Here is a 25,423-nt window from a genome sequence, read left to right as displayed (position 1 = left end):
CTGCAGACATGGGGAGCCGGTGGAGCGTGATACATTTCCTAGGCATTCTCATCTCCTCTGATCTCTACTGGACAGTGAACGCCTCCCACCTAGTGAACAACGCTCAATAACGGCTCTTCTTTCTCAGGAAACAGAAACGGACTGGATTTTCTGTTCATCTGCTCATGAGCTTTTACAGAGCTACAATTGAAAGCATCTTGTGTCTCAGAGTGACGGTGTGGTATTGGAGCTGCGCAGCTCAGAAGAGGAAGGATCTAGCACGGGTCGTGAGGTCAGCACAGGGGATGGTGGGATGCCGTCAACAACATCTGGACACGGTTTATGCTGCACGAGTCCAGAAAAGGGCCAGACGTATAGCCACAGATCCCACCCACCCGGGCAATGCACTGTTTGCCCCGCTTCCACCAGGAAAACGATTCAGGAACATTAAATCAAAACTAAACTTTTAAAAAAAATGCCAAAGCTGTGAGGGCTATCATCCCCTGTTGAGAATCAAACAAACTACCAGGATAGTTCATAATCTGTTTACATGTTTACAGACATGCTGCTGGTTCCACAGGTTCATGAATCCAATTAAAAATTATTTATACTGTCTTTCACATGCAGATGTCTATTTGCACACTTTTAGCTTCTCAGTGAGTGTTTGTTTGGACATCCATGCAAATTGCACAGTTATTTAACTTGAAGATTTACATTATTGCTAATGATTATCAGCACACTTTTATCTCATGCAGTTGTGCAATAATTTACGTAGCACTGTAAAATGACGGCTATCTGTCTTTTTTGACTAGAACATTTAAATCTTATCAGACGCTGAGGACTATTTACAGACTTTTTAGCTTCTCAGGATGTGCTGTTGGTGCATTCAACTTGAACATTATGTCTTGTTGTTTCTCTGTGTTTTCTCTCTGTTGTGAATTCTGACCATAATAACTATTCACAGAATAGTTATTATGGTTACATAATGATAAAGATTCGTGATTCTTTTTTTAGATGTACTAGTAGATATAGCAGACAATGCGGGTTTGAGCAGGGTTTTTTTCAAGGAATAATTGCTTCAAATTTCCACAACAGAGTGACATTAAAAGTTCCAGTAATAACTTATAGATCTATTTTCATGTCATTAGGTTGGAAACATCCAGTAAATATATGTATTTCTATCCTATTTTTGCAAAACCTTTTGTTTTTTAATAACTACAAATAATAGTCTTTGAAATTACATAAAATTTTCCATAGTAGATAGCTATCAAAAAATATACATTGTCTTTGTTCAAAAGGTCATGCAAGATCTGTGTGGCCAGAACAAGTTTTATTTAGCAGAACCCTGCACAAGACTTCCCTCTCCTAACTCCTCCATAAATGTTTGTTCATCCAGAACTAAGTTGTACATATTCCCTCCCACTACAGAGATCATTTCATATCATATCATATAATATCATCATATGATCCATATCGTCCCTGTCCCTTTGAACCTTCATTGGCCTCCCATCTTCTGTTGTATTCAATTTAATTTTTTAGCCAATCTTCAAGGCCCCCTTCCATACTCTTCAGCTCCGACTTTCCATCCCGCTGCCTCCATTCCTCAGACTTTTATATTATTTTAATACAGTATGTATTTTTGACCCCATTTTGTTTATTTATGTAAAACATATTTGAGTCTCCTGCAAAGTATTCTATAAATGAAACGTAGAATTGTAATAGCTTGATAATTAATATGTTATAATATAAAATCATTTATTTATACGTGTAGGTTACTAATACAAATGGCTGTAGGCTATGCTTATTTGCTGAAAATGTGGCATATATCTCTGGATGTAGTGCAGAGGTTCCATAACAATTGTTGGAAAACACAAGTTCAATACAAAGAAAGGATCCCGGCGGAGAACTATATCTGCTGCAGACGAACAGTCTCTGAAGGGAGACACCTTTTAGATGCTGTTCACACTGTTAAATAAATAATAATCCAGGAAGGTGCAGGCCTTGTTCACCGCTTCATCCATCCACGGTATATCAAATTTTAAGCTGACATCGCTTTGGAACTCCCCTTGTTTGTGCAAAAAAAAAAAAAAAAAAAAAACATTTTATGCCTGTCAAACTGACACATTGCATTATCAAACCAGAACACCCATACACGGCTAAAATGGCTGGAGGCTGCAGTTGAAATTCATATACGAGGTAATAAAAAAGCTTGAGCTTGAAAGATAAGGAGAAATGCACATGGGGGCAATGAAACCCACTGGGCAGCAACCAGAACAACTGAACTGGAAGATCCGACCAGCAACAGAGACAACAAGAAACTTTTCAATGATTAAGATAAATAAGGGAAGTCTTTTGCTTGCTTTTATCTATTATTCTACTGTATAACACAAGACTTATTCATATTTTTTATTTAGGTGCCTTTTATAGCACCAAGAATCACAATTTGGTGTTAGACATAAAAGTGTCCATCGGTGACATTACAGCACACCCCTCCCAAATGTCCTGGAAGATACAAGCGCGGCCATCAGTTGTCTGACATGAACACGAGGAAAACCTCTGGTAGGATTTGAAAATGCCATAACAGCTTTATTTATAGAGCACTTTAAATATCCACAGGACCAAAGTGCTGTACACAGAGTAAATGAACAGCAGTCATATGATAGCATTAAACCAACCATAATGTTTTTATTTTGATGTAAGGTGACCTGGAGTGTCAAAAAAGGAGCCTATAAAGAAAATGTATTATTATTATTATTATTATTATTATTATTATTATTATTATTATTATTATTATTATTATTATTATTATTATTATTATTATTATTATTATTATTAAAATCAATAAGCCTTAATAAATAAAACAGCCTTGTACTAAAATAATTGATTAATCATAGGATCACTAAAACAAAGTAAAATGGAAAGAAATTATACTATGAAATTAGTTGTATCAAAACAAATTCAACAATTTAAAAAAGTCAACATCTCAGATGGTGTCAAAAGCCAAGGAGGAGATGTGTTTTAAGAAGGAATTTAAAACCACAAATGGAAAACAGCATCTGCAGCTTGCAAACCCAAGGAAAATAATGAACTAGTGGCCTTTGCCCCTGAGAAGTGGGCTAAGATTCCTCATGCTGGTGTCTTGTAATACATTATGTTTGCTCTACTAAATACTTCAGATGCTTGGCACGAAGGGGTTGGACACTGAGACTGCAATAGTTCTCAAAACTGGCATTGAGAGATGCCATTTGTAATATTAGTTTTGTCGAGCAATTTAAATTGATCTTGCTTTATGTGTTTTTCCAAACAGCTGCTAGTATACATACATATATATATGTATGTATGTATGTATGTATGTATGTATATATATATATATATGTATATATATGTATATATCTTTTTTTTTCAAGTAAACATAATTTGTAGTAGGGGTTCAATAATTATTAGTGCAAATATAGCTGAAGATAGTTACATCCCCCAAAAACTCACCCTGTTTTCTTTATTATATGTAAAAAACACATCAAACCCGACCATACGGAGAAGAGCCATGATTGAGCCGATCCCTAGAGACACTGTAGAGAGATTGTGCAGATAACAGGGAATGAGGGAGAGACAGGCGATAAAAAAGCAGGAGGAACAAAGGGAACACTTGTTAGGGACGACAGTGACACCTAATCATGTAAGTGGCTGTTCCAACACTCACCTTCAGCTTCACATTTGATCTGACACCCAGCCTACACACGCTTCACCATTATTTATAGAGCTAAAGACATCCACCATCCAGAACAAAAGCTGAAGCATAAATGAGTTATCCAACATGAACGGGGATCTGTGACCTCTGGTTGAAACAAAAAAAAGCCTCGATCACAACCTGAGACCATCTGAGATACCGGCTAATAGCTGTCCTTTCCCCCCTGAGGGACTATGTGATGTCAGAGTAAAATATCTAAGGTCCTCCACCTTCGAAGTCACCGTCTCCATTTCAGCACTGAGCTCCAGCTTCCAGCTTAACCTCCGCGAAAGAAAATGCACTGAAAACTAATCACCACAGGATATATGTTTGCTCCAGAAAGCGGCTGTGCCAAGGGGGGGAAAAGCACAAACACGTTTAGCATTTAACAGTAAAGAAACTTTGTTTTCCAAGAAGCGTGATTACCTAAGATTGTACATAAGTATTGTTATAACGCAGACTGCCTGAAGTAATTTAATCAGCACTTAGTGGCACTTATGAAACAGGGAGGGCTCCATTTCCAAACACACCTTCCTTTTTAAATCAGGGAAATATTGCAGCATTTAGAGGAGAAGGATAAAGAACAGAGAAATGGCACTAAAGCTCCATTTTTCTTGAAGTTTAAGTACCGTTACGTAGGGAACTCCTTAGCTTGCTAAGCACTCTACCTGCAATTCAATCAGCCTAAAAACCCACGAGGCGGATGCATTGACTGAATTTAACTCTTAAAAAGGGCAATCAATGACCCACTAGAAGCTGGAAATTTAAACCCGAGACTGGTACTAATTTTGAGGCTATTTGCTGTGAAAGATAAAAGGAGAACTGGAGGATTTCTCCCTATAAAATGCTGTACTTATTTCTGTAACATGCTGGGTGAAGATAAAATGAAACCAACCTAAATATTCCTCTCAGTAACGTCAAATTTTCAGCTCAAAACCTTCCCGTCACTATCACTGAAGACTCCTGCAGCAAAGAATAGATTCACATCAACAGCATTTAGTTCCTATGCTCCACAAGTCTGCAAAACAGCCGAAACTGAGTTCAAGACTGGAAACCCACCTGTTTAGAGTTGCTTTTGGTCCGTAATAACAGGACCAGTGACCAACATATTGATGTGATTGATGTTTTCACTTGATATAATTTAATGTTTGTTACTGCTCTCACAACCGGTGACGTTTCAACGTGTTTATGATGTTTTTTATGTTTTCATAAGGCAAAGCACTTTGAACCTTGCTGCTGAAATGTGCTATACAAATAAACTTGACACTTACATCCTTGTTTACGCTCCAGTGGATATTTAAAGTCTCAAAAGAAACTAGGAAGAAGCACATGTTCTGATGGTGTCTGAAAGTAATCAGCTATAAAACTACAAAGACTAAAATTCATTGATAACATTTAATGTTAAAAATTTTATATATATAATTGCTCTTCTTTACATTTTGTGACATACACTGAGTACTGAATCATAGCATGTTACGGTCATAATCCCAAGACACCCTCATGCCTCACCCTCAAGGTTTGTTTTCTGGTTTCCAGTTGTATTAAGACTTTTACATGTAATGGTTAAACATCTAAATTCTAGGCTTATTTATAGGATAGTATCAGGGTCCGTCCTAGATTAAAGATTAAAATCAGATTGAGACTGGGTATTAATAACAATAAGAACATACTAACTGTGTTAAAATAGTGCAGCATAATGTTAGAAAAACAAGGGATATGGTGTACCATGGGTGAATGTTGTTGCAATAATAATAATAATAATAAAAAGCAAATAATTAACCTATTTCCATGTCTTGCTGGTTAGGATCTACTGGAATCAATATATCCAGCTAACGGAAAAGAAATCATCATTTCCATATCTACAAGGTTTCATTGATGAAGTTCTTTCTGGCTGGCATCTGCTGTTTTTCATTGAAACAACTTAGTATTAATTTCTCACACAAAGCTTTTTATGCTGTATTAAACAACAAGTGTGACCAGATATACTAGAGGCATGGAGAGTCTGACACCGTAGTAGTAAAATGATTAGCTAACACTAATTGAAGTTCATGTTCTTTAGCTCTAGTTATAACATTTTAATGCAGTTACAATGACCAAGTATAGAGCTTGAGTGAATAAAAGAGATCATTGGATTCCATTTTAAGTATTTTTTTAAGTACCAGTGAATAGGATTAAACCAAGTTTAGAAACAGCCATAGAATGATCACAACGTATTACTCATGTGTTGCCCTTGTAATAATGTAGTAATACTGTAGCAGCTTTGTCGTTCACTTGTAGCCAACATGTAGTGGCATTGAAATAACCGACTAATTATATAGAAACATTGCAACTGCACTGTATTAATACATAACCTATGTAGTCTAAACACTGAGAAACATCCTTTAATGTTGTCATAGCCATGTAATACCTTAAATTAACGTATAATGTGATAACTAATGTTGAATTTTTTGTGAAGTAAAAATGTGTGCCGTATAGAGAATTGCTTTTAAGTAAATTGAACTTTCAGTCAGGTTTTTTCACAATGAATGTCTGTTTCTTTTCACAAAGTGCCAGTAACTTATTTACCTCAAATTGTTGCTCTTTATAAACCCTTTTTTCACTCTGTATCCTTGGGCGTTTCCTGCTGCCAGGCTGTGGCAGCAGGATCACTGCGTCAGTTCTTGTTTGATCTGAAATCAAACATTATTCAAGCTGGGCTTTCCTGTCTCTCCCTTGCTGTGCTATGACATTTGCTATTGTCTGAACTATTTTAATGTTTCATTCTCATGTGCAGATCTGATCAGGATTTGTTTTTTTTTTTTACACACAGCACCTTTAAAATCTTTCATTGAAGAAAGTAATATAAAATAGTTCTAATATAAAAGCATTAAAGATGAACTCAAGTAAAGTAAAATGTAAAAGGCAGGGATGCGGCTCAACTAAAACTAAAGACCAGTGAAGAAAAAATGGGGTTTTGAGCAGAGACTTGAAATAATTGATAGTCTGAGCAGTTCCAACTCATAAAGGTAGGCTTTCACCACAGATTGGGTACAATATTTGTAACATTTTATGTGATATATATAGTTCTTCAAGACAGATAACTGACATCAAGCGCAACAATGATTGACATTAATTTTATGGGGAACCCAGAAAATATAACTGCGTGCTGCGCTGGTTCAGGGATCAGACGTCCCCGGCGTCATTAAACAGCGCTCTGTTTGGTTGTAAATGAAAGCCGTATGCAGACTCTTAGGGCAAAACTCTGTCTGAAAACCAGTCGAAACATTTCTCTTTTACTAGCAGAGCTTGGCCACCCCTGTGTGTGGAGGAGAGTTTCTGTCAAACGTTCCTCGTCACTAACTAATACACCCTTCGCCACTCGCTTTAAGCAGAATCATAAACCCAGGGCTGATGCCTAAACTATCAGAACCTGCAGAATACGTTAAATGCGCTTCTGATTTCTGCTAATTGTGTAGCAACCAGTCCGCCTCTGCAGCTGAAGGTTTGCAGCGGAGACGATCAGAGGACTAAAGCTTTGTCCTTTCTGACCTTTGTCTCAGACCATCTTACAGCTCAACACTAGTGTTGCCTAGTGTTTATAGGAGGTTGTTTTTTTTAACCAAAGAGTTTAAAAAGAATCAGTCAGGAACAGCAATCTTATGCTTTGACGATTGTCGCAGTTAAATGAATGAGTATGATACATTCACAGTTCAGACTCATTTTGCTTGTCAACAGCTAAATCAGGGGGAAATGTGAATGTGTGCAACTCAGTTGAAAATTTGTCTCAATTAAAATAAAATAACAAAATGTGAGCAAAGACATCAGGAGAGAAATTAACAGAGCAAAATAAGATGACAAAGACCATGCTGCAGAACAATTAATATGCTTATTAGACTATGAAATCATGTTCTACATTTTCTTAAAGAAAAAAAAAAAGATGAATATAAAGTAATTTATCTATCAGGTCATGAACATAAATGAGTTCAGTTTTCATCTGTATGAACTGAACATTGAAGCATTTGTAAGGCTGGATTCGAACAACACTGGGAACAACCCCCCATTGCAATTTGGCCCCAAAATATGGGGCCAAATTGCAATGGGGAAAAAGCAAATTTGGGAGCATTTGGCTTTGGGAGAATTTAAAAATAGCTGATTTGTGTATTTTGGAACTATAGCTGGGCTGTGATGGTAAAAAAGGTCACGGCAGATAAAATAGACGTGAAACCATTGAAGGAAGGTGGGAGAGGTGGAGGATGATCACACTATCTCTTTCTTTTAGAGAGCAAGCAGCTGCATTTTGAACAGTTTGCAAATGCATCAGTGATACATCATTTAATTACCAATATAAAGATCTGTTGCATTTGAATAAATGGCATCAGTTAAAAAAAATGCTATTTTGTACTTCACTAAAAAGTTCAGGTTTAACTCCACAACATACAAAAGGAGGAAACTTGGAATCATAACATCTCACTTGAAGTAATCGAATATAGCCAATAAACAAAAGCTGAGAGCAAGAAAACAAATGAAACTCTGGAAGCATTGCAGCTACCCAACAAACCATTCACATGGCTTTCACTAGACTTTACTAGGCTTCAATCTAACAAAGATTTAATAAAAAGCACATCTATTCTTTTTGGTATCAGAAGTGCTGTTGACCACAAAAAAAAATACATACAAAACAAACCAGAACTATTCAGCCTTAAAAATGTGTGAGTTTAAACTGAATTCTTTTACTGCAGACCAGGATACAGAACCATAGTTTGTAAACTCCAGTAAAAAAACATTTTTCCAATGCAACAAAGTGACTGTTGTTGTGTAGTTCAGGATTTGGAGATTAATCTGTTGGTTTCCTTAAACTCATTGAGAGGCATGCTCATTTTGTTTGATGCTTGGAGTTAGGCAATTAAAGAAGTGAAGTACCAAGGTAAAGGGTAATGGGGTGGATGTTACAAAGCGGACATTTCTCACTCCCTTCCGAATTAAAACAGAGACGTCCGTTGATCTTGAGCAAAACTTAATTAAATTAAATCTGACGACAGAGTCTTGACACTGTGTTGGCCCTCAAAAGTGAAAGAGGAAAACATTAACAAGTAATGGAGAAAGTATCTGCATGCAACCCTTGGTGGAAACCCTGTTAATGACCACATGTGGCAGAGGGAATAATAAATTAGATCATGAAAGGGTTAGAGTGGAAGACGCTGTAGAGATTAGCATAAACACACAGTTCTATCGAGCTGGGAGCAATTTTCAACCCCAAAGAAAATGCGGGGAAGAGAGTAACTGAGTTTAAACTCAAAAAAATCCAACAATGGACAAAGATTTCCCGGGGAAATCAACACGATTAAAAGGGATTTTTTTTTCTTCCAGGACTTCACTCAATCTCATTGCAGAGGAATCCAAATGGCTTCACATTTTAAAGCCTTCAGAAAAAAAAGCAAAAAGCATTAGTTTGCATAAAATATAACATTCGAATCCGAGAGACGGAAAATGGGGAGTGAAGGAAGTGAAAAACTGGAGTGTTGAGATTATATGTGCCTGCTAGAAGCCGCAGAGAGCATCAAACGACTGCAGCATGGAGCAAATAGTTTTTTTAGTCTGGACCGGGGCCAATCCTTGGCCATGCAGAGATTAAATATGCCTGAAATATACGTATGATTTTCTAAGCCTCTTCTTGCCCATAGTGCTTGACTGCAACTCAACAATATTGACAAATTAGATTTATAATGATAAAAAAAAAAAACAGGCAAGTACTTTTCAAAGCCCAGCTCCCTGGAGAGACGAGTCAGAAACTGTTTTGGAGTAGATCTCAGAGCTGTCAAATGTCAATTCAATGGGCCGCGCTGTAATTAATTAAAGGAAATTGAAGTCCTCTGCAACCGGCATGCAAAAGATGAGGATGCTCTACCAGGGATTTGTACCACGGATTTATTTTCTCAAAGTTAATAAATTAAAACTGCTCTGGGTCTTGGGACGCGCAGACACGTGCACAAGCATGTGCAATCAGACACCACGAGCTGTCCAGAGACGCTGGGGGGCAGACGACGGCAGCATCCAGGGCACAGCCATGCCTAATGGGAGGAATATGGTTCATTACGCTCCCCAGAGCACAAAGGCCTGGTGCGGCTACAACCCAATCCACTCATAAAGGAACAGTAACGCGAAGGGAAGGCGTTGACGAACCAGCACAAGCTTTTCTACCCGCGGCTGCGCGCACGCTGAGCAAAAATAAAAATGAGTTGGATGCTAATATCCTGTAGAGCGTGACTGCTGCCTAAGTTGGTGTCAGCATTATATTAACATTGAGGAAATGATGAGAGGAAGAACAGCCACTTCTTACCGATGTTTGAGTCCTCCCGTGTTAAAAGTAGGTCAACATACACACATAGTGTCATATTCAGTAAATTCGAATATTATTGAAAAGTTAATTTATTTCAGTAACTCATTAATTACACACACCAAAGTATTCAAGACTTAATTTATTTATTCATTAAGATATTTTTCCACCTATAGCTAATGAAAACACAACATGGAAAATTAGAATATTACACTAGACCAATAAAAACAGAAATCAATACAAAACTATATTAAACACCTACTTTAAAGATGTTATTTTCAAAAAGTACTTTTGATCTGAAGGATGAGCCTCATTGGAGCACATTTTCTAAATTATTGAATTATAAATGTGTGAATCAATGTAATGAGAGTTTGGTGCAGTGTTCCACATGTTCAGGTTACAATTACAGACTTTTTTATTTCTCTTTTGGGGGTTGGGAGGGGTGGGGGTTGTGACGAAATAACATAAAAGTAATAGCTTTCAAAAGTTTGTTAAGCTCTTTGCAGAAGAGAGAGCGAACAAGACAAGATGGTCCGATCCTTATATTAAGAGATGGAAAGCCAAATCAGGGAGGAAAAAGAGAAATGGATTGATGATAAGAACAGCATTAAGGAAAAGCTTTATTATTATTATTATTATTATTATTATTATTATTATTATTATTATTATTATTATTATTATTATTATTAAATCAAATCCAGTGTATTCAATACAGTCTTCCTGTATGTCAATTTTTCTATACCCACTTTTCCTTGGTGCCTTGGATCACTGGGTAAGAGACAGAGAGCAACCTGCATGGATCTCCAGTCCATTACAATAATTTAATCTCAGCGTAAATCAACCTGTTCTTTTAGAGAGTCAGAGGTTTGTTAGAGAACATTAGAGACCAAACGGCATCACGAAGACCAAGGAACACAGTAGACTCGTGCAAAATAAAGCAGGAGGCTGGGTTAGGTTATAAAACAATATCCCATGCTTTAAACATCTCAAAGTGCACTTTTGAATCCATCATTTAAAAATGAAATGTGTATGGCACAATTAAAACTCAACATGGCTGTTCATCTAAACTGATTGAACTGTATTAATCAGAGAAGCCCAAAGGCCTTTGGTAACTCTGGAGGACCTGCACAGACCTACAGATCAAGTTAAACAACCCGTTGACTGAATACAGTCTCCACCATGGATGGCCCGCTTTTTTCCTGGGCTCGGTCTTGGTGTCGGCCTCATATAGTTGGACCTCTAAAAATTTGGTCGAGGCTGGTTCATGACCCTTTACATTTTTTAAAATACTAACTCCATTTGATCTTTACCAAAAATGCACGTGACAAGAAAAAAACAAAAGCAAACAAAGTGAATGTACGTGTCCCCTAGACTCATAGCCACCCTGATCCGTTCACTACACTCAGAATAAACATAGCCCGCAAAACCAATGATTATTGTTCTGTTAGTTAGACTAATTTACATTTCAGCGTGCATTGACTGCAGCACCTCTCTTCCTGCGCTCACGACGAAGGGGATACAAATGCTGTCAGGGAGAACTTTGGCACCACACCTGAACTCTGTCAAAACTTCCTCCAACTCAGAAAGTTGAATTTATCTCACCAGCCTGACATAGATTCATGTTGTGAAAAAGTGTATGGAGTATAAATATTGTGCATGGTGATGCTGAGGTGAGCTGATATAGTGTTAAAAATGTTAGTGTAAAATGATCTCTGTATGTGCAAAGCCGATAAAGACACACTCTAAGACTTACAGCTGTAATTGCACCCAAAGATGGTCCTACAAAGTGTTGCCTGAGGGACTGACCCATCAAAGCCTGAGAAATCCCACACTTTTAGATTTTTATTTGTAAACTTCAATTCAAGTCAATTCAATTTTATTTATATAGCGCCAATTCATGAAACATGTCATCTCAAGGCACTTTCCAAAGTCAAATTCAATCAGATTATACAGATTGGTCAAAAAATGTCCTCTCTAAAGTTATTGCATCAAAGTCCCAACAAGCAGCATTCATTCCTCCTGGAGAAGCGTAGAGCTACAGGGAGAGTCATCTACATTGTCCATGGCTTTGCAGCAATCCCTCATACTGAGCAAGCATGAAGCCTCAGTAAACAAATTTAGGGAAATAGGATATATAATATATATATATAATTTTCCTTTACATATATTTTCTTTCTCAATGCTATGAAATCTCAATCAAGCAGATTAATATTCACAGTTGTAATGTGCGCTAGGGTTTATGGAGTATAAATATTTGTTCACTGTGATATTGAGGTGAAGTACATATAGCTGATATAGGCACTGGAAACTGACTCCAACAACCTTGCAGGTTTGAACTAAATGCTTTCAAAGTTGTGTTGATCCTTTAATATTCTGGCCCCTGACTGACAGTCGCTCCCTCTTATGCCATAAAAACCTGCTAGAAGCCTAAATTAACAGCACGACAGATGAGGCTGAGCTCCCTTTCCAACATCGCTCCAAAACCGCTGCTGAGTCACTGGGAAACGAGCCGTAGAATCTGTCTTCTATGAAATACAGCTTCACACCGAAGAGGATTCAGAGGACCAATAAAAATTCAGAGAAAAGGTGGAAAAGAGGAGGTTTGACCCCAAGAGGAGGGAGCTTTGACCATGGCGTTGAAGAAAAGAAATGAGATCTTAACCTAACGCTGCAATCCCTTTTATATCCGTAATTGGATAGGGTGTGTGCACTGCAGTGATAGAATTAGAGCACTTAAGCGTGCACAGGGGTGGTAGAGCAAGGGAGACCCTTTAGACCTCCATTTGGGAATTTTTTTCTTTACAAGCGTTTGTTTTACAGACAGTTAAAACCGCGGCAACAACACATCCTTGAGGAAGAACAGCTTCAGTGGAACCATAAATACCAAAAGGTATGAGACAGGTAGAAGGCATGAAAGCTGCGCCCGACATGCACCGTCAACAGCTTGTTCCACCACCAGCTGTCTCCCTTCCTTCTTCCTACTTGAGCACATAATCAAGGAAGAGCCAGATGACGAGAAGACAACAGAAGAGCTCCTACTGTTGCCTTTGAAACAAAGTACTTGCTAGACAAAAAAAAAACATGTTAATATTTAGCCGTATACCATGGCTGTCTTCTAAAATTACACATATTCACTTTCAGAATATTCCTTAAAGGGTTTTGGAACTAGTGAGAATAGAAACAGAAGCACGAAAAAAACATTTTGCAAAACCCTAACCCCTTATTCTTCCCAAAGGTGTGTATTACACAGCTTTAAATGCAGCAAACACTGCAGCCACTCCAGAAGATCCATACACATGGACTGAAGGAGCAGTTAAGGAAAGAAAAGCCGTAGGATTATACAAGGAGAGCGGAAGATAGGAGAATCAATAATTATTTAATATGCATGCTTCAAATGGGTCCACGAACGTTTCACGTCTCGGTCAACGATAATAGAAATAAATCAGTGTTTGATCAATAAAACAAGATTGTTGGGAAGGTTACACTGTTCAGCATATGCAATGCTTTGCAAAAGTATTTATACCTCTCGAACTCCACATTTTGTCAATTTACAACCATGAACTTCAGTGCATTTTTTTCAGGAATTTGATGTGATAGACCATCACAAAGTAATGTGCACAACTGCAAAATGAAACAAAAGTGATACATGGTTTTCCATCCACTTTTATATTTAATTGTTAAAAAGAGGCATACATTTGCATTCAGACCAGTCTGTTACCCCTAAACAAAAGGCAGTGCAACTCCACAAACGATATCTAAAGATTTGAACGTCTCATGGAAATCTGCTAAATTCAGTACACAAAAATGAAAATAGCATGAGACAGTTGCAAGCCTTCCAAGAGGTGGCCCTCCACTTAAGCTGAGAATGGGGATAACTCATCAAATCAATCTGGAGGAGCAACAGAGAGCCGTGACTCAGGTGGAAAATCTGTTGAAAGGTTAACTGTTCGGCCTGCACTCCATAAACCTGTCCTTTATCAAAAAGTCGCAAGAAGACAGGCATTGTTAAAAAAAAAAAAAAAAACACTAAAATGTTTGATTTGCACTTTCCTCAGATGGACGAAGCTGAATACAAGGCAATACTGTTAGAGGCTGCGAAAGACCTGACTGGGACAGAGGTTCACTTTCTAGCAGGACAATGACAGACGGAGCTGCAATGACATATTTAGATCAAAACATATCCATGTTTTCTGTTTGTTTGTTTTTAATAAAACATATTTATGTGTTAAAATGGCACACTAAACTGGGAATCTATGACAAGACTTGAAAATTGCTCTACTATTTCAAAGAGAAGAAAGGACAAACATTTTAGTCCATAGATGTACAGAACTGCTAGACATACCCCAAAAACATGTAGTTGTCACTGCAGTAAAATGTTTTTCAATAAAGTATTGACTCAAGGGAGTTGCAAATGAATGCAATGCAAAATTTTCTGATTTTTAATTGTAATTTTTAATTGTTTCAAAAGCCAACCGATTGTACAAACAATAAAGAATGATATGAACTTATCTACATGAATCAAGCCAAGCCTTATTAACTGATAATGCCTCATTTTAGACAAAATGGCTATAAACACACAAAAAAAGCACACCAGTAGTTAAAGGAGTAGTTAAAGCAAGATTGCAAGTTAAAAAGTACTGTGATCCCTTCACCTCCTGCTCACTTAAAATACTTGAATGATAAAGAGGGATATTATAATCAGCAATTTCCCACCACGTTACTCTTAGGCTAAGCCCAGTGTTGAAGCACAAATAATCACAAGGGCTTTTAAAAACAGCAGGCAAACAAAGTGCATAATTTTTCTCATGTTGGACATGGGGTAATGAAAACGATCCCCTCAGGCACCAGTGAGGCTCTGAAGGCTAGTACAGCTTAAGTGTAAGACATATGACCAATATCAGAGGTATGACATAAAGGATATTTCTTCCAGACGTCTGAGTTATTTATTATAACATTATATTTTAATGATACGTAGAGAGCACGATCAATTTGTACTAAGTTTCCGCTCATATCAAAACATGTGATGTCAATATGTCATTGTCGGAGCACAAAAGAAAACTCTGTATATCTCTCTGCCGCCGAAGCCGCTGTGGTCATTAATTTATTTATAGAACCCAAAGCGTGATTCATAGTGGCGGCCGTTTTTGCTTGCCAGAAGATTAGGAGGGGCAATCTGGCCTTGTGACACTGCATTATTGCAGACAGTGAAATACTAGAGACAGCTGTGTCACTCTTGAGCAGTGCAAACACAAAGGCCATGCCTCGGAGCAGTACAGGCTCAGGAATTATTACTGTCACACACACACGCACGCACGCACGCCACAGAAACCTGCAGGGCTCCACAGGTGGCCGTGTCAGTGAAAATGGAAAATTCCTGAGAAAGGAAAATACAAACAAACATATTCAGATCTTCGTACGGGAAAATGATTTTGACGGATATTTGCAGGGACCGTAAGGAATCCTAGCACATTGTGATCTGCAGCTCTAGTAAACCAGAGAGGAAAATTAAGATTCACTTAAAGTCCTGAACGTGACATTTATCTGCCCATCAGCAAAGAGCAGAAAGACACAGATGTTCACTAAAACAAACACTGAAAAAGAGCAGTGCAGAGGTGTTCAGATTTACGGCTGTTCGCCCTGACTGCTGATGTTCCCCCTCATCTGCTGGGTAAAAACAGACTATTCTCAAACCATGAAATCAGTTACAACCTCAGCATGATTTTGTAACATATTGCATACAAGAAATCTTCATAAATTAATATAGGAATTTAAAAGCTATGTGCTTTAAATAATCCTCTTAACTGTTGGTCCAAATGAAATAGGATTTACACTCAGAAGTAGAAATCCTGTTTTTTCTTATTCCTTTAATCTTAATTCTCTGTTTCTCCATAAAAGAAATAAGGAATCACACTTCATGACAGGGTTAACAAATTTCCACCACAACTGTAAGTTGTCATCCAAAGCTTAAGGTGCTTCACTTGCAGGTGGCGCTGTTATCACCAGATTACATTCCACTTATTGTGTCTAAAGCAAATATTTTCTTCATTTTAATATCTGGAGCTAATAACAATCTTTTTAAAAGAATCAGTTTTCCCATATCTGCTTGACAACCAGTTGTTATGCAAACATATCAGGAGCATAGAGACTAAATAAGCTGATGAAAAATTCACAGAAATTATGAATGCAATATAACTTTGCACTTAAAATTTGACCTGAAATTTGCAGCACACAATTGCCAGAGTCATGACTTCATAGGTTTGGACAAAATAGTTTGTCTGAGACTAAACTTATAAAATTTGTGATGAAATCTTGATTTCTGTGTTTTCTTCCAAACTTCAAATATAATAATCACTTGCAGATCACACATAACTGAAAACTTTAATTATATGTACTGAATCGTAGCCACGGGGCAGTCGATTCTTAGCACCACTCCTGAGTTTTTGAATATACAGCACCCCCAGCATGTACTAGCAACCCTAAAATGCCTTAAAAATGAAACACTTTTCTGCAATAGCATATTTCCATTCAGATTTTTTTTTTTTTTTTTTTTTTTTTGAAAAGTCCAACCTTCAATTTAATTTAATTAATTCAGTGTGTAAAATGTGTGTACCAACTCTTACATGATCATTTATTGCAAGGTTTTTGTAAACAGCTTGGGTGCCAATTCAATATAAAATACATACTCTGTGTGGCCTGGCAGTTCCAGCCACAGCATCCTTCTGAAGTTGTCCTCACTGTCCCTCCTCTGTACATTTCCAAACCATCCCAGTCTGACCTCTCTGGCTTTATCTCCACATCTAACATGAGCTGTCCCTCTGATGATCTCATTCCTGATCCTATCCATTATTGTCACTCCCAAAGAGAACCTCAACATCTTCATCTCTGCCCCCGGTCTTCACCTCAGTGCCATTGTCCCTGAACAATTGATGGTCTCAGCACCATCTCAGCGCCATTTTGTACACCAGGGATATTCAACTCCAGTTTTCGAGGTCCCGTGTCCTACAACTTTTATGTCTCTCTGCTTCAGTACTCCTGATTCAAATAATCAGCTCATTAGCAGGACTCTGGAGAACTTGACTGCATGATGAGGAGTTAATTCAGCCATTTGAATCCCCTCTCGAGGTAATTAAAATTCAACCAAGGGCACCTCTAAAAGGACACTGGACCCCGAGGACTGGAGTTGAAGACCTCTGTTGTGCACCTTTCATTTCACTCCCACTAATACTCTTTCATAACACACCTGACACTTTTCTACCCATTCCTCTTTCCCACACTTGCAGTTTCCTTGAACTGTTGAACCTATGTACTTAAAATCCTCCACCCTCTATGTCCCTGCTCTATGTAACCTCAGGGTTTCACTTGGTTCACCGTCATTTACACACATGTATTCAGTCTTGTAATGGCTAACCTTGATTTCTCTCCAATCCAGGGCAGGGTTTTCATCTACCTGTTCCCTGTTTCCAGGCAAAGATCACAATGTCATCTGCAAACGGCATAGTCCACGGAGATTTCTGTCTAACCTCATATTTAAACATGTCAATCACCACAACAAACAAGAATAGACTCAGAGCCAATCCTTTGATGTAGTCCTACTTCCCCCTTGAACTCCTCTGTCATACCCACAGCACACCTCATCACTATCTTACATCTCTTATACATGTCCTGCACCACTTTAACATACTTCTCTGGTACTCTACATGTCCTCATACACTACCACAGCTTCCCTCTCTGCACCCTGGCATATGTTTTCTCTATGTCTACAAAAACATAATGCACCTCCCTCTTGTCTTTTCTGTGTTTCTCCATCAACATCCTCAAAACAAATACTTCATCTGTAGCACTTTTTCATGGCATAAAACCATACTGCTGCTGCTCACAGATACTAACTTCTGACCTCAGTCTAGCTTCCACTACTCTTTCCTACAACTTCGTTATATGACCAATCAAACTTTATTTCCTCTGTAGTTGCCACAACTCTGTAAATCTCCCTTGTTTTTTAATGTTGGTATCAGCACATTTCCCCTTCAATCCCTTGGCATTTTCTCGCTCTCAAAGCTCTCATTGAATAGTCCACTCAAAGACTCTACTGGTGTCTCTGCTAGCTTCCATGCCTCCACAAGTATATCATCAGGACCAAGTGCCTTTCTATTCTTCATCCTTTTCAATGCCTTCCTTATGTCATATTTGCTGCTTCCTGATCCACAATGGTCACTTCTTCTCTTTGTTCTTTCTCATTTTCCTCATTCATCAACTCTTCAAAGTATTCCTTCCCTCTTCCTATCAAACTTGTTGCAGCTCTCAGTACATTTCCATGTCGATCTTTAATCACGCTAACCTGCTGAACATCCTTCTCATTTCGTCGCTCTGCCTCACTAGGCTGTGAAAATCTTCTCTCCCTCTTTACAGTCCAACCTGTCATACATGTCACTTTATGCCTTTGTTTGGCCTTACCTATCTCTACCTTAACTTTATGTGGCATCTCCCTTTACTGGCAAATCTCTTCAGTATTCACAGTGTCCTACTTCTTCTTTGTAAATATCTTTCTCTATACAGACTCCTTTACTTCCTCATTCCAACACCAAGTCTTCTTACTAACATTCCTTGCAGAAGACATCCCAAGTACTCACCTACTTGTCTCTCTGATAGCGTAAGCTGTAGTTTTTCAGTCAACATTTCTCAGTTGGTCTCAACTCCTCCTTGACAGCCACACAACTGTTTTCCTTTTTCAGCTTCCACCACTTCGCCTTCTGCTCTACCTTTGTCTTCTTCATCTTCCTCGTCATTAGAATCATTCTACACACCGCTATCTAGTGCTGTCTGGTAGCACTTACCAACCACTTCCTTGCAGACACTGAGTTCCTTCACATTGTCTACACAAGATGTAATCCACCTGTGTCCTCCTATCTCCACTTTTGTAAGTTACCTTGTGTTCCTGCCTCTTCTACAAGAATGTGTTCACTACAGCCACTTCCATCTTCTTTCCACAGTCTACCACCATGCATCCTTCCACATTCCTGTCCTTGATACCAAATTTGCCCATCCCTTCCTCGTCACCTGTTTACAGCTCCAACATGTCCATTGAAATCTGTATCACTTCATCTAATTCATTCTACAAGTTCACCTTCTCCTCTAACTCACATCCTACCTGTGGGGCATAACCACTAAAAACATTGAATATCACACCTTCAATTTCTACCTTCATCACTCTTTTTTTTACCTCAAAAATGTTTCTAACTGACTCCTCGTTCAGGATAACTCCAACACTATTTCTCTTCTCATCTTCACCGTGGTAGAACAGCTTAAACCCTTATCCTAAGCTTCTAGTCTTGCTACCTTTCCACCTGGTCTCCTGAACATACAGCATGTCCACCTTCCTCCTCTGCCTCGTGTCAGTTAACTTCCTAGCTTTTCCCGTCATAGTTATGACATTTAAAGTCCATACTCTCAGTCCTAGACTCTTGACTTTCCTCTTCTCTCTCTGCCTTCCTCCTATTCTTCCTCCTCTTCTTCTTTGCTGACCAGCAGTAGCCGAATTTCCACCATTGATTTTCCATTGCTTCATTTGGAAATATTTCTGTTTGCAAAAAAATATACAGTCATGATGTTGAAACTAAAGGAGTACCATGCAATTAAACAACATCCTATTTTTTTTTAAATATAATGTTACTATTTGTTTTCACATCTCTCTCGATAATCTCAAACTGGCCTATGTCTACTTTAAAATGCTAACATCTAATTAACACATAGTAGACTAAGTTAAATCAAACCTTTTGCATTTTTTTTGTGTTGTTTGTTTTCCCTTTGTAGTCACTCTGCACATCTTGTGTGTTGATGCCTCAAAGAAGTCCAGGGCAGAGGACAACAACTGACCATTTTCTGTAATCTTTAATCTCTTCAGGTCTCCTCCAGCCTGCCACCAAGTAGCAGCCGCCCCATCACTCAGAAGCTCACATTCCTGCCTCTGTGTATTTTCAAGTTCTGAAAGAAGCCATCTTGAAGCAGGCGATTGTGGGCCATCAGCACCGCCCACACCTAAACTGTCTCCATCAGCCTTCACACCGTTTGCATTAACTCGTTTCGTGTCGACTTGCTGTTCTAAATCCTCATCAAATGTGACACATTTATTCACAAGTCCCATGTACAAGACAAACACTACAAATAGGAAAATGGAAACCCTGAATGCATTTACACATCTATAAACCCTTATAGACAGAGCAGGTCTTGGACTTATTACATTCAGAGAGACGAGAACTCCACTTGCCTCACTGTGATTACATTCATCTGAACGGAAGAAAACTGAGAGCTGGTTAGAAGATAAAAAGAGTTAGAATGCAGCATAAATTTCTGCTTGTGTTTCTAGAGGTTGTTATTGCTTTATTGTTTGGAAGCCTCCTCCTGCCAAACTTAATGACAGGGAACAAACGCTGATTTGTTTTATTGACAGCTCACAGTTGACTGGCTAGTGTTATTCTGTATTACCACATAAACAATTTCAAATTAAGTCAATCCGTGGGCGAATAGCAGTTTACATGGTCTGACTAAATGCCATCAACGGACTAATTTTCTGAAATATACAACTTTAATGTTATAACTCATATGTATTTCATGATTCCTAAGACAAACCATTTGGGTTTACCTTTACACACCGCGTGTCTGTAGCACATTCAGAGCTGTTCAAAATCAAGCACAAAGATTAACGCGGGGATTCCTGATTTCATATCTCAAACATTTTTGCAAGATTCTGCTTAATGACTTTACGTTTTATGCATAAACAGAATAATAGCTCAGTCTGCTGGAAATGTCCTGCAGCTACAACCAGGATGGTCTGCCGTGCAGAGCTATCTCCCCCACAAACCTGCAAAAGATTTTAGTGTGTGTCTGTGTGGATGTGTGCATGAAAACAGGAGTGAGCCGATAGGGATTTTCTTCTCTCCCAGTCATCACTACAAGTCAGCCCTCAGGCCAGAAGGGTTCACGTTTCTTTCATAATCTCCCTTTTTGCATGTGTGTGTATGTGTGTCCATTATAGTAGGGAGCAGGTGCTCTGTATTCAGTGTGTAGTTAATTTATAAATTTGCATATTTAGCCATATCTATGCATGCCTATTTCTGCACACAGACCAATGCATTTATTTTTTATGCAATGTGCTTAAATTTTAGCCTCAAATCAGGTGTGAGGTTTCCATTTAGGGGATTGGAATCATTATCCATGATTCCATCATTTTTTCCCCCCTCAAATGCCACTGGTTGGTGTGGCAGCGTGATCACGTGTTTAACCTCAGCCTCAGGTGCACATTCATCAGACTAATAAACCTCTCAGAGATTGGACCGTTTCCATTACAGCTCATAAGCACTGATAGTAACCACCAGCTTCAATTCACGTTCCTACTGAAGCAAAGCCAGAACGCACTTAGTGAACCAGAGACACACACATCACGATTCCACTTGGATCTGCTGCATCACCTGATACTTCACCAGTAGATTAAAAGTAGATGGTAACATTCTTAATCAAAGGAATCAGTATTTCTGCGTAATTATCCGGGAGAGGAAACAAGTTGTGGAGTATGATATGTGTAATACGGCCTTCTGACAAAGGCAACGAACTACAAAGGTAAAAAAAAAAGAAAGATATTTGTTTGTTGTGTCCTGAAGGTGTTTCTATTGCTTATTTGCATGTTCAGTCAATGGGAATGGGTGCTTCCTTAAGGTGTGCATGGTGTAAATAAAAATATTGCCATACCCAACAGCTAACTGATGACGCCGAAGTCCAGCTTATGAATCTTTGCTAAATTAAATTACTATTTCAGTGTTTTTTTGAGGAGTCTAAATTGCATTTGACCATCTAAAGTGTAAAATCTAACATATTTAGACTGGTCTGGTCTCATATTGATTGTTATACACCGAAGAGAGCTTGTTAAAAGCAAAATTTGAGATTCAATACTTATTCTGTTTGTGAAACCTTCAAAAATATAATTTACAATGCTTTTTTTTTTTGGTATTAGGACCCTTTTAGCACAAGACAAGCATGAAAATCACAGCATACATAGACTGGTCAAACACGGACTGAATTACATTACGGTGATTATGAATGCTGAAACTCAATCTACTTATCTAGATAAAATCAATCTACTTATCTAGATCAATTAATATCAGCTCAGCTCAGAATCTTATTTTTCTTATGCTTGTGACACGTAACATAATAGAAGCTTTTCTTTGTTTGTTCTTTTTCAGCCTGGACGGGGTTAGGTGAATGGGTAAGCAATTAGTTGTGTGTGAGGGGGAGGCAGAAGGAGGGGCTTGCCCAGGGGCCATTAATGCAAGGACCACCTCAAAGGGGGGTAACACAAGAAAATACACCAGATCAATATCAAGCAAACAGCAAACAAGAAGAAAAAGGCGAGGAATCATTTTTAACAGATGATGGGGGTATTTGTCAATTTTAATCACAGAAACCCCTTAGGTTAAAGCCTTTATGCCAAAAAGGCATCTTGATGGGCACATCTGGAACAAATTGTTATTTCACTACAAAGCTTGCGCTAATGTACCCATTCATTTGTTAATTTTAGCTTTCCCATTCCTCTAAGAGCGGCATCACACCGTGCTGCAGAATACTGATAGTATCACCGATAGTATTGATGGAGGCTATACTTAGTTTGATCCCTGCCTCGAGCCTTTAAGCTCCAAGTCATCAGTCTGGTCGGGATCTGATGTGACTGTGAGATAAGTTTAACCCCCCAGCAGCATCACTCGAGTGCCTGCGACGGTGCCAACAGAGAAGGGACTAATGTCAAAGCAACTTACCCCAAAGATGACAGTGTCTTCTCCTTGAAATATTGGGATGAACTTGTCTCCGCGGATAATCTCGGACTGGTTCAGCGGGCGGAATCGACACAACACCTTGATATTGCATTCAGCGTTGGAATCAGACATAGTGGATGGGGAAATAAAGGACGCGCCTCCAGGAGAAGGAAGGGAATTTAAAAAAAAACGATCATAAATAAGATCCCCTGTGTTGAAGCACCTGGACGCTGGCTTCTTATACCCACATGCAAAGCGAGTCTGACAGGCGAAGCATTTGGAGGATCTACAGAACTACGACTTTTTTTTTTTTTTTAGATCCAGAAACGATTAAATAAGTGCGAAGGAAAAAGCGGAAAGCAGGCTGCTCGAGTAATTGTCTGCTTTAAAATCCAATCAAACTAATCCGTGCAGCGGAGTGGCGGAGAACATACGGGGGACCAATACATGAGGAGCGTAGTCCAAAGTGGTCCGGTCCGTCTGGACGGGTTGCAGGCTTCTCAGAGGCGTGCCTTGCATCACTGCCTTCTCAATGGGGGCGGGGCGTTGTGGAGTAACGACTCACTTCCTCCCTCATCAGCATCACTGAGCAGAGCGGAGGAGCAGCGGGAGCAGCTCCATTCTTCCTTTTAACACCTAACTGTCTCAATTAAAAAAAAGAAAGAAAAGTTTTAGCGCTTTTATTCAAACAGTCCAATGCATGTTGTTGCTGATTGCACAATAAAAAAATAAATAAAAAGTTACATGTCTCTCAAAAATCTTAAGCTCTTAATTGGACGGAAATTAGACGCGGTGGTGCTTTTAAAAAATACTAGTGTGGAAATGCGAGGTTTTGGAAGTGTTTTCATTCATACCGACGTATAATTTCTGCAACAGAATGACAGTCATATGAAAAAAGGAGCGTGTATTTTTTTATTTTTTTTGTTTCAGCCATTTTATTTTTCGTCACGCCACCATCTACGCGCCTCAACTCGGTGGATACGCGTTGATAGTGGGATGATGACGTGTTTAGTAAAACGTTCTAGAAATTCGGTTCATTATCTTGTTGAATTTTATTTGTTTAGTTGAGAGAGAGAGAGAGAGAGAGAGAGAGAGAGAGAGAGAGAGAGAGAGAGAGAGAGAGAGAGAGAGAGAGAGAGAGAGAGAGAGAGTTTGTGAACAATTTAGGAAAACCCAGATGGTGGTGCAGTTACTTTTTAAACTTCTTGTAGGTTAATTCCTGACATTTGAATTAAATTGAGGCACACCTGTGGATGTGTTTTAAGGCAACTTCTCAAACACCCTGATTCCTTATGTGACACCCATCCATCCATCATCTATACTCATTTGGCCATGCAGGGTTGCAGAGATTTTTGCGGCCTGCGTCCAGGGGTCTTTGGGTGGGAAGCAAAGTCCTGGACAGCTCGTCAGTCCATCGCAGTTCGTGTGACATGATGGGAAAATCAAACGACACTCAGCCAAGATATCAGGAAGAAAACTCTGGACCTCCACAAATTTTGGTTCATCCTTAAAAAAAAAGAAGTTACAGATCCCTGAAAGAGCCACAAATGTCAAGCAATCATATCGTTCAGGGGTTCAATGTCCCCTTGATCAACATGTGGTAAATGTGTGTATCATCCAGAGACAAAAGCATAAGGCTTCATGAATATGCTACCTGAGGCTGGTAATACAGTGTTATTATCCACAGTGAAAAGATTGCATACTGCCAACATGGGGTGAAGGCGACGAAGAAAAGAATGAGCCATTACTCCGAACACAGCCTGGGGAACAGATTACCCTTTGCAAATGCACTAGTGATACCAAATTTGAAGAGTTCAGCTTTAATGACCATTGTTATATTTGGATGAAAAGGGCAGGAAAAGAGGAAGCTTGCAAGCCTTAGAACAAATACTGGGAAGTATGGCGGAGACGGCATCATTATGTGGGAGTGTTTTACTTACAGGATAAACAGGTCCACTTGACAGTATAGATTATTTCATGAGACAATAACTTTATGTGGAAATACTGAAACTAAATCTTTAAACAACAACAAAGAAATTAAAGCTTTATTGCTATTGCAAATAAGTATTTTAGATAAGTTACACCGGTTCGGTCAGGAAGAATGGACCAAAACTCCAGCAATATAACCAAAACACTTGGCCCAATTAATACAGTTATGGATATCTATTTTAATGTAAATGAAGATATATGAAAAATAATCCCCACAAACTGAAAAAATACACCACCATGAGAAAGGATGGTATTAATTGTTACTTTAGATAAGTGATTTCACAAAGTAAAAATACACTGTTCATGTTGTGTCACCCTATAAAAATGCTCCAAAATAATTTGCATTATTTTGGAGCAATATTCTATTTTAAATTTAGCGAAATAAAACGTGTCACATTATTAAAAGTCCAATAATATAATTTCTTACATAGAAGATGTGCCTAAACATTTACAAATTAATAAAACAAGGTTTATATTGCAAAACGAATTAAATAAATGCACAATTTCAGTGCGGAAAATTTTACATAAATACACTCATAGAAGAGATGCAGGATTGTATGTCTTGTATGGAGCCTCGATGCTTTTGAAATTAATAAAAAGGACGTGAAATCAATATGT

General features: G+C 38.5%; 1 protein-coding gene across 2 annotated transcripts in view; it reads right to left on the bottom strand.

Annotated features, from left to right (window-relative positions):
• The window catches only part of kif5ab (kinesin family member 5A, b), a 110,914-nt gene extending 87,521 nt beyond the window's left edge, over positions 1–23,393 (bottom strand). The window contains exon 1 of one of the 2 annotated variants that reach the window (XM_012869352.3): positions 22,820–23,393. In XM_012869352.3, the coding sequence (XP_012724806.2) occupies positions 22,820–22,948 (129 nt within the window). In that variant the 5' untranslated portion in view covers positions 22,949–23,393. The remainder of the gene's footprint in view (positions 1–22,819) is intronic. The other variant, XM_012869351.3, reaches the window with a different exon arrangement.
• Positions 23,394–25,423: the final 2,030 nt, after the last annotated feature.

This window comes from Fundulus heteroclitus, chromosome 20 (assembly GCF_011125445.2).
Source record: "Fundulus heteroclitus isolate FHET01 chromosome 20, MU-UCD_Fhet_4.1, whole genome shotgun sequence".
Lineage (NCBI taxonomy): Eukaryota > Metazoa > Chordata > Actinopteri > Cyprinodontiformes > Fundulidae > Fundulus > Fundulus heteroclitus.
Note: the sequence above shows the minus strand (reverse complement) of the source record. Positions and strands in the feature narration are given on the sequence as shown.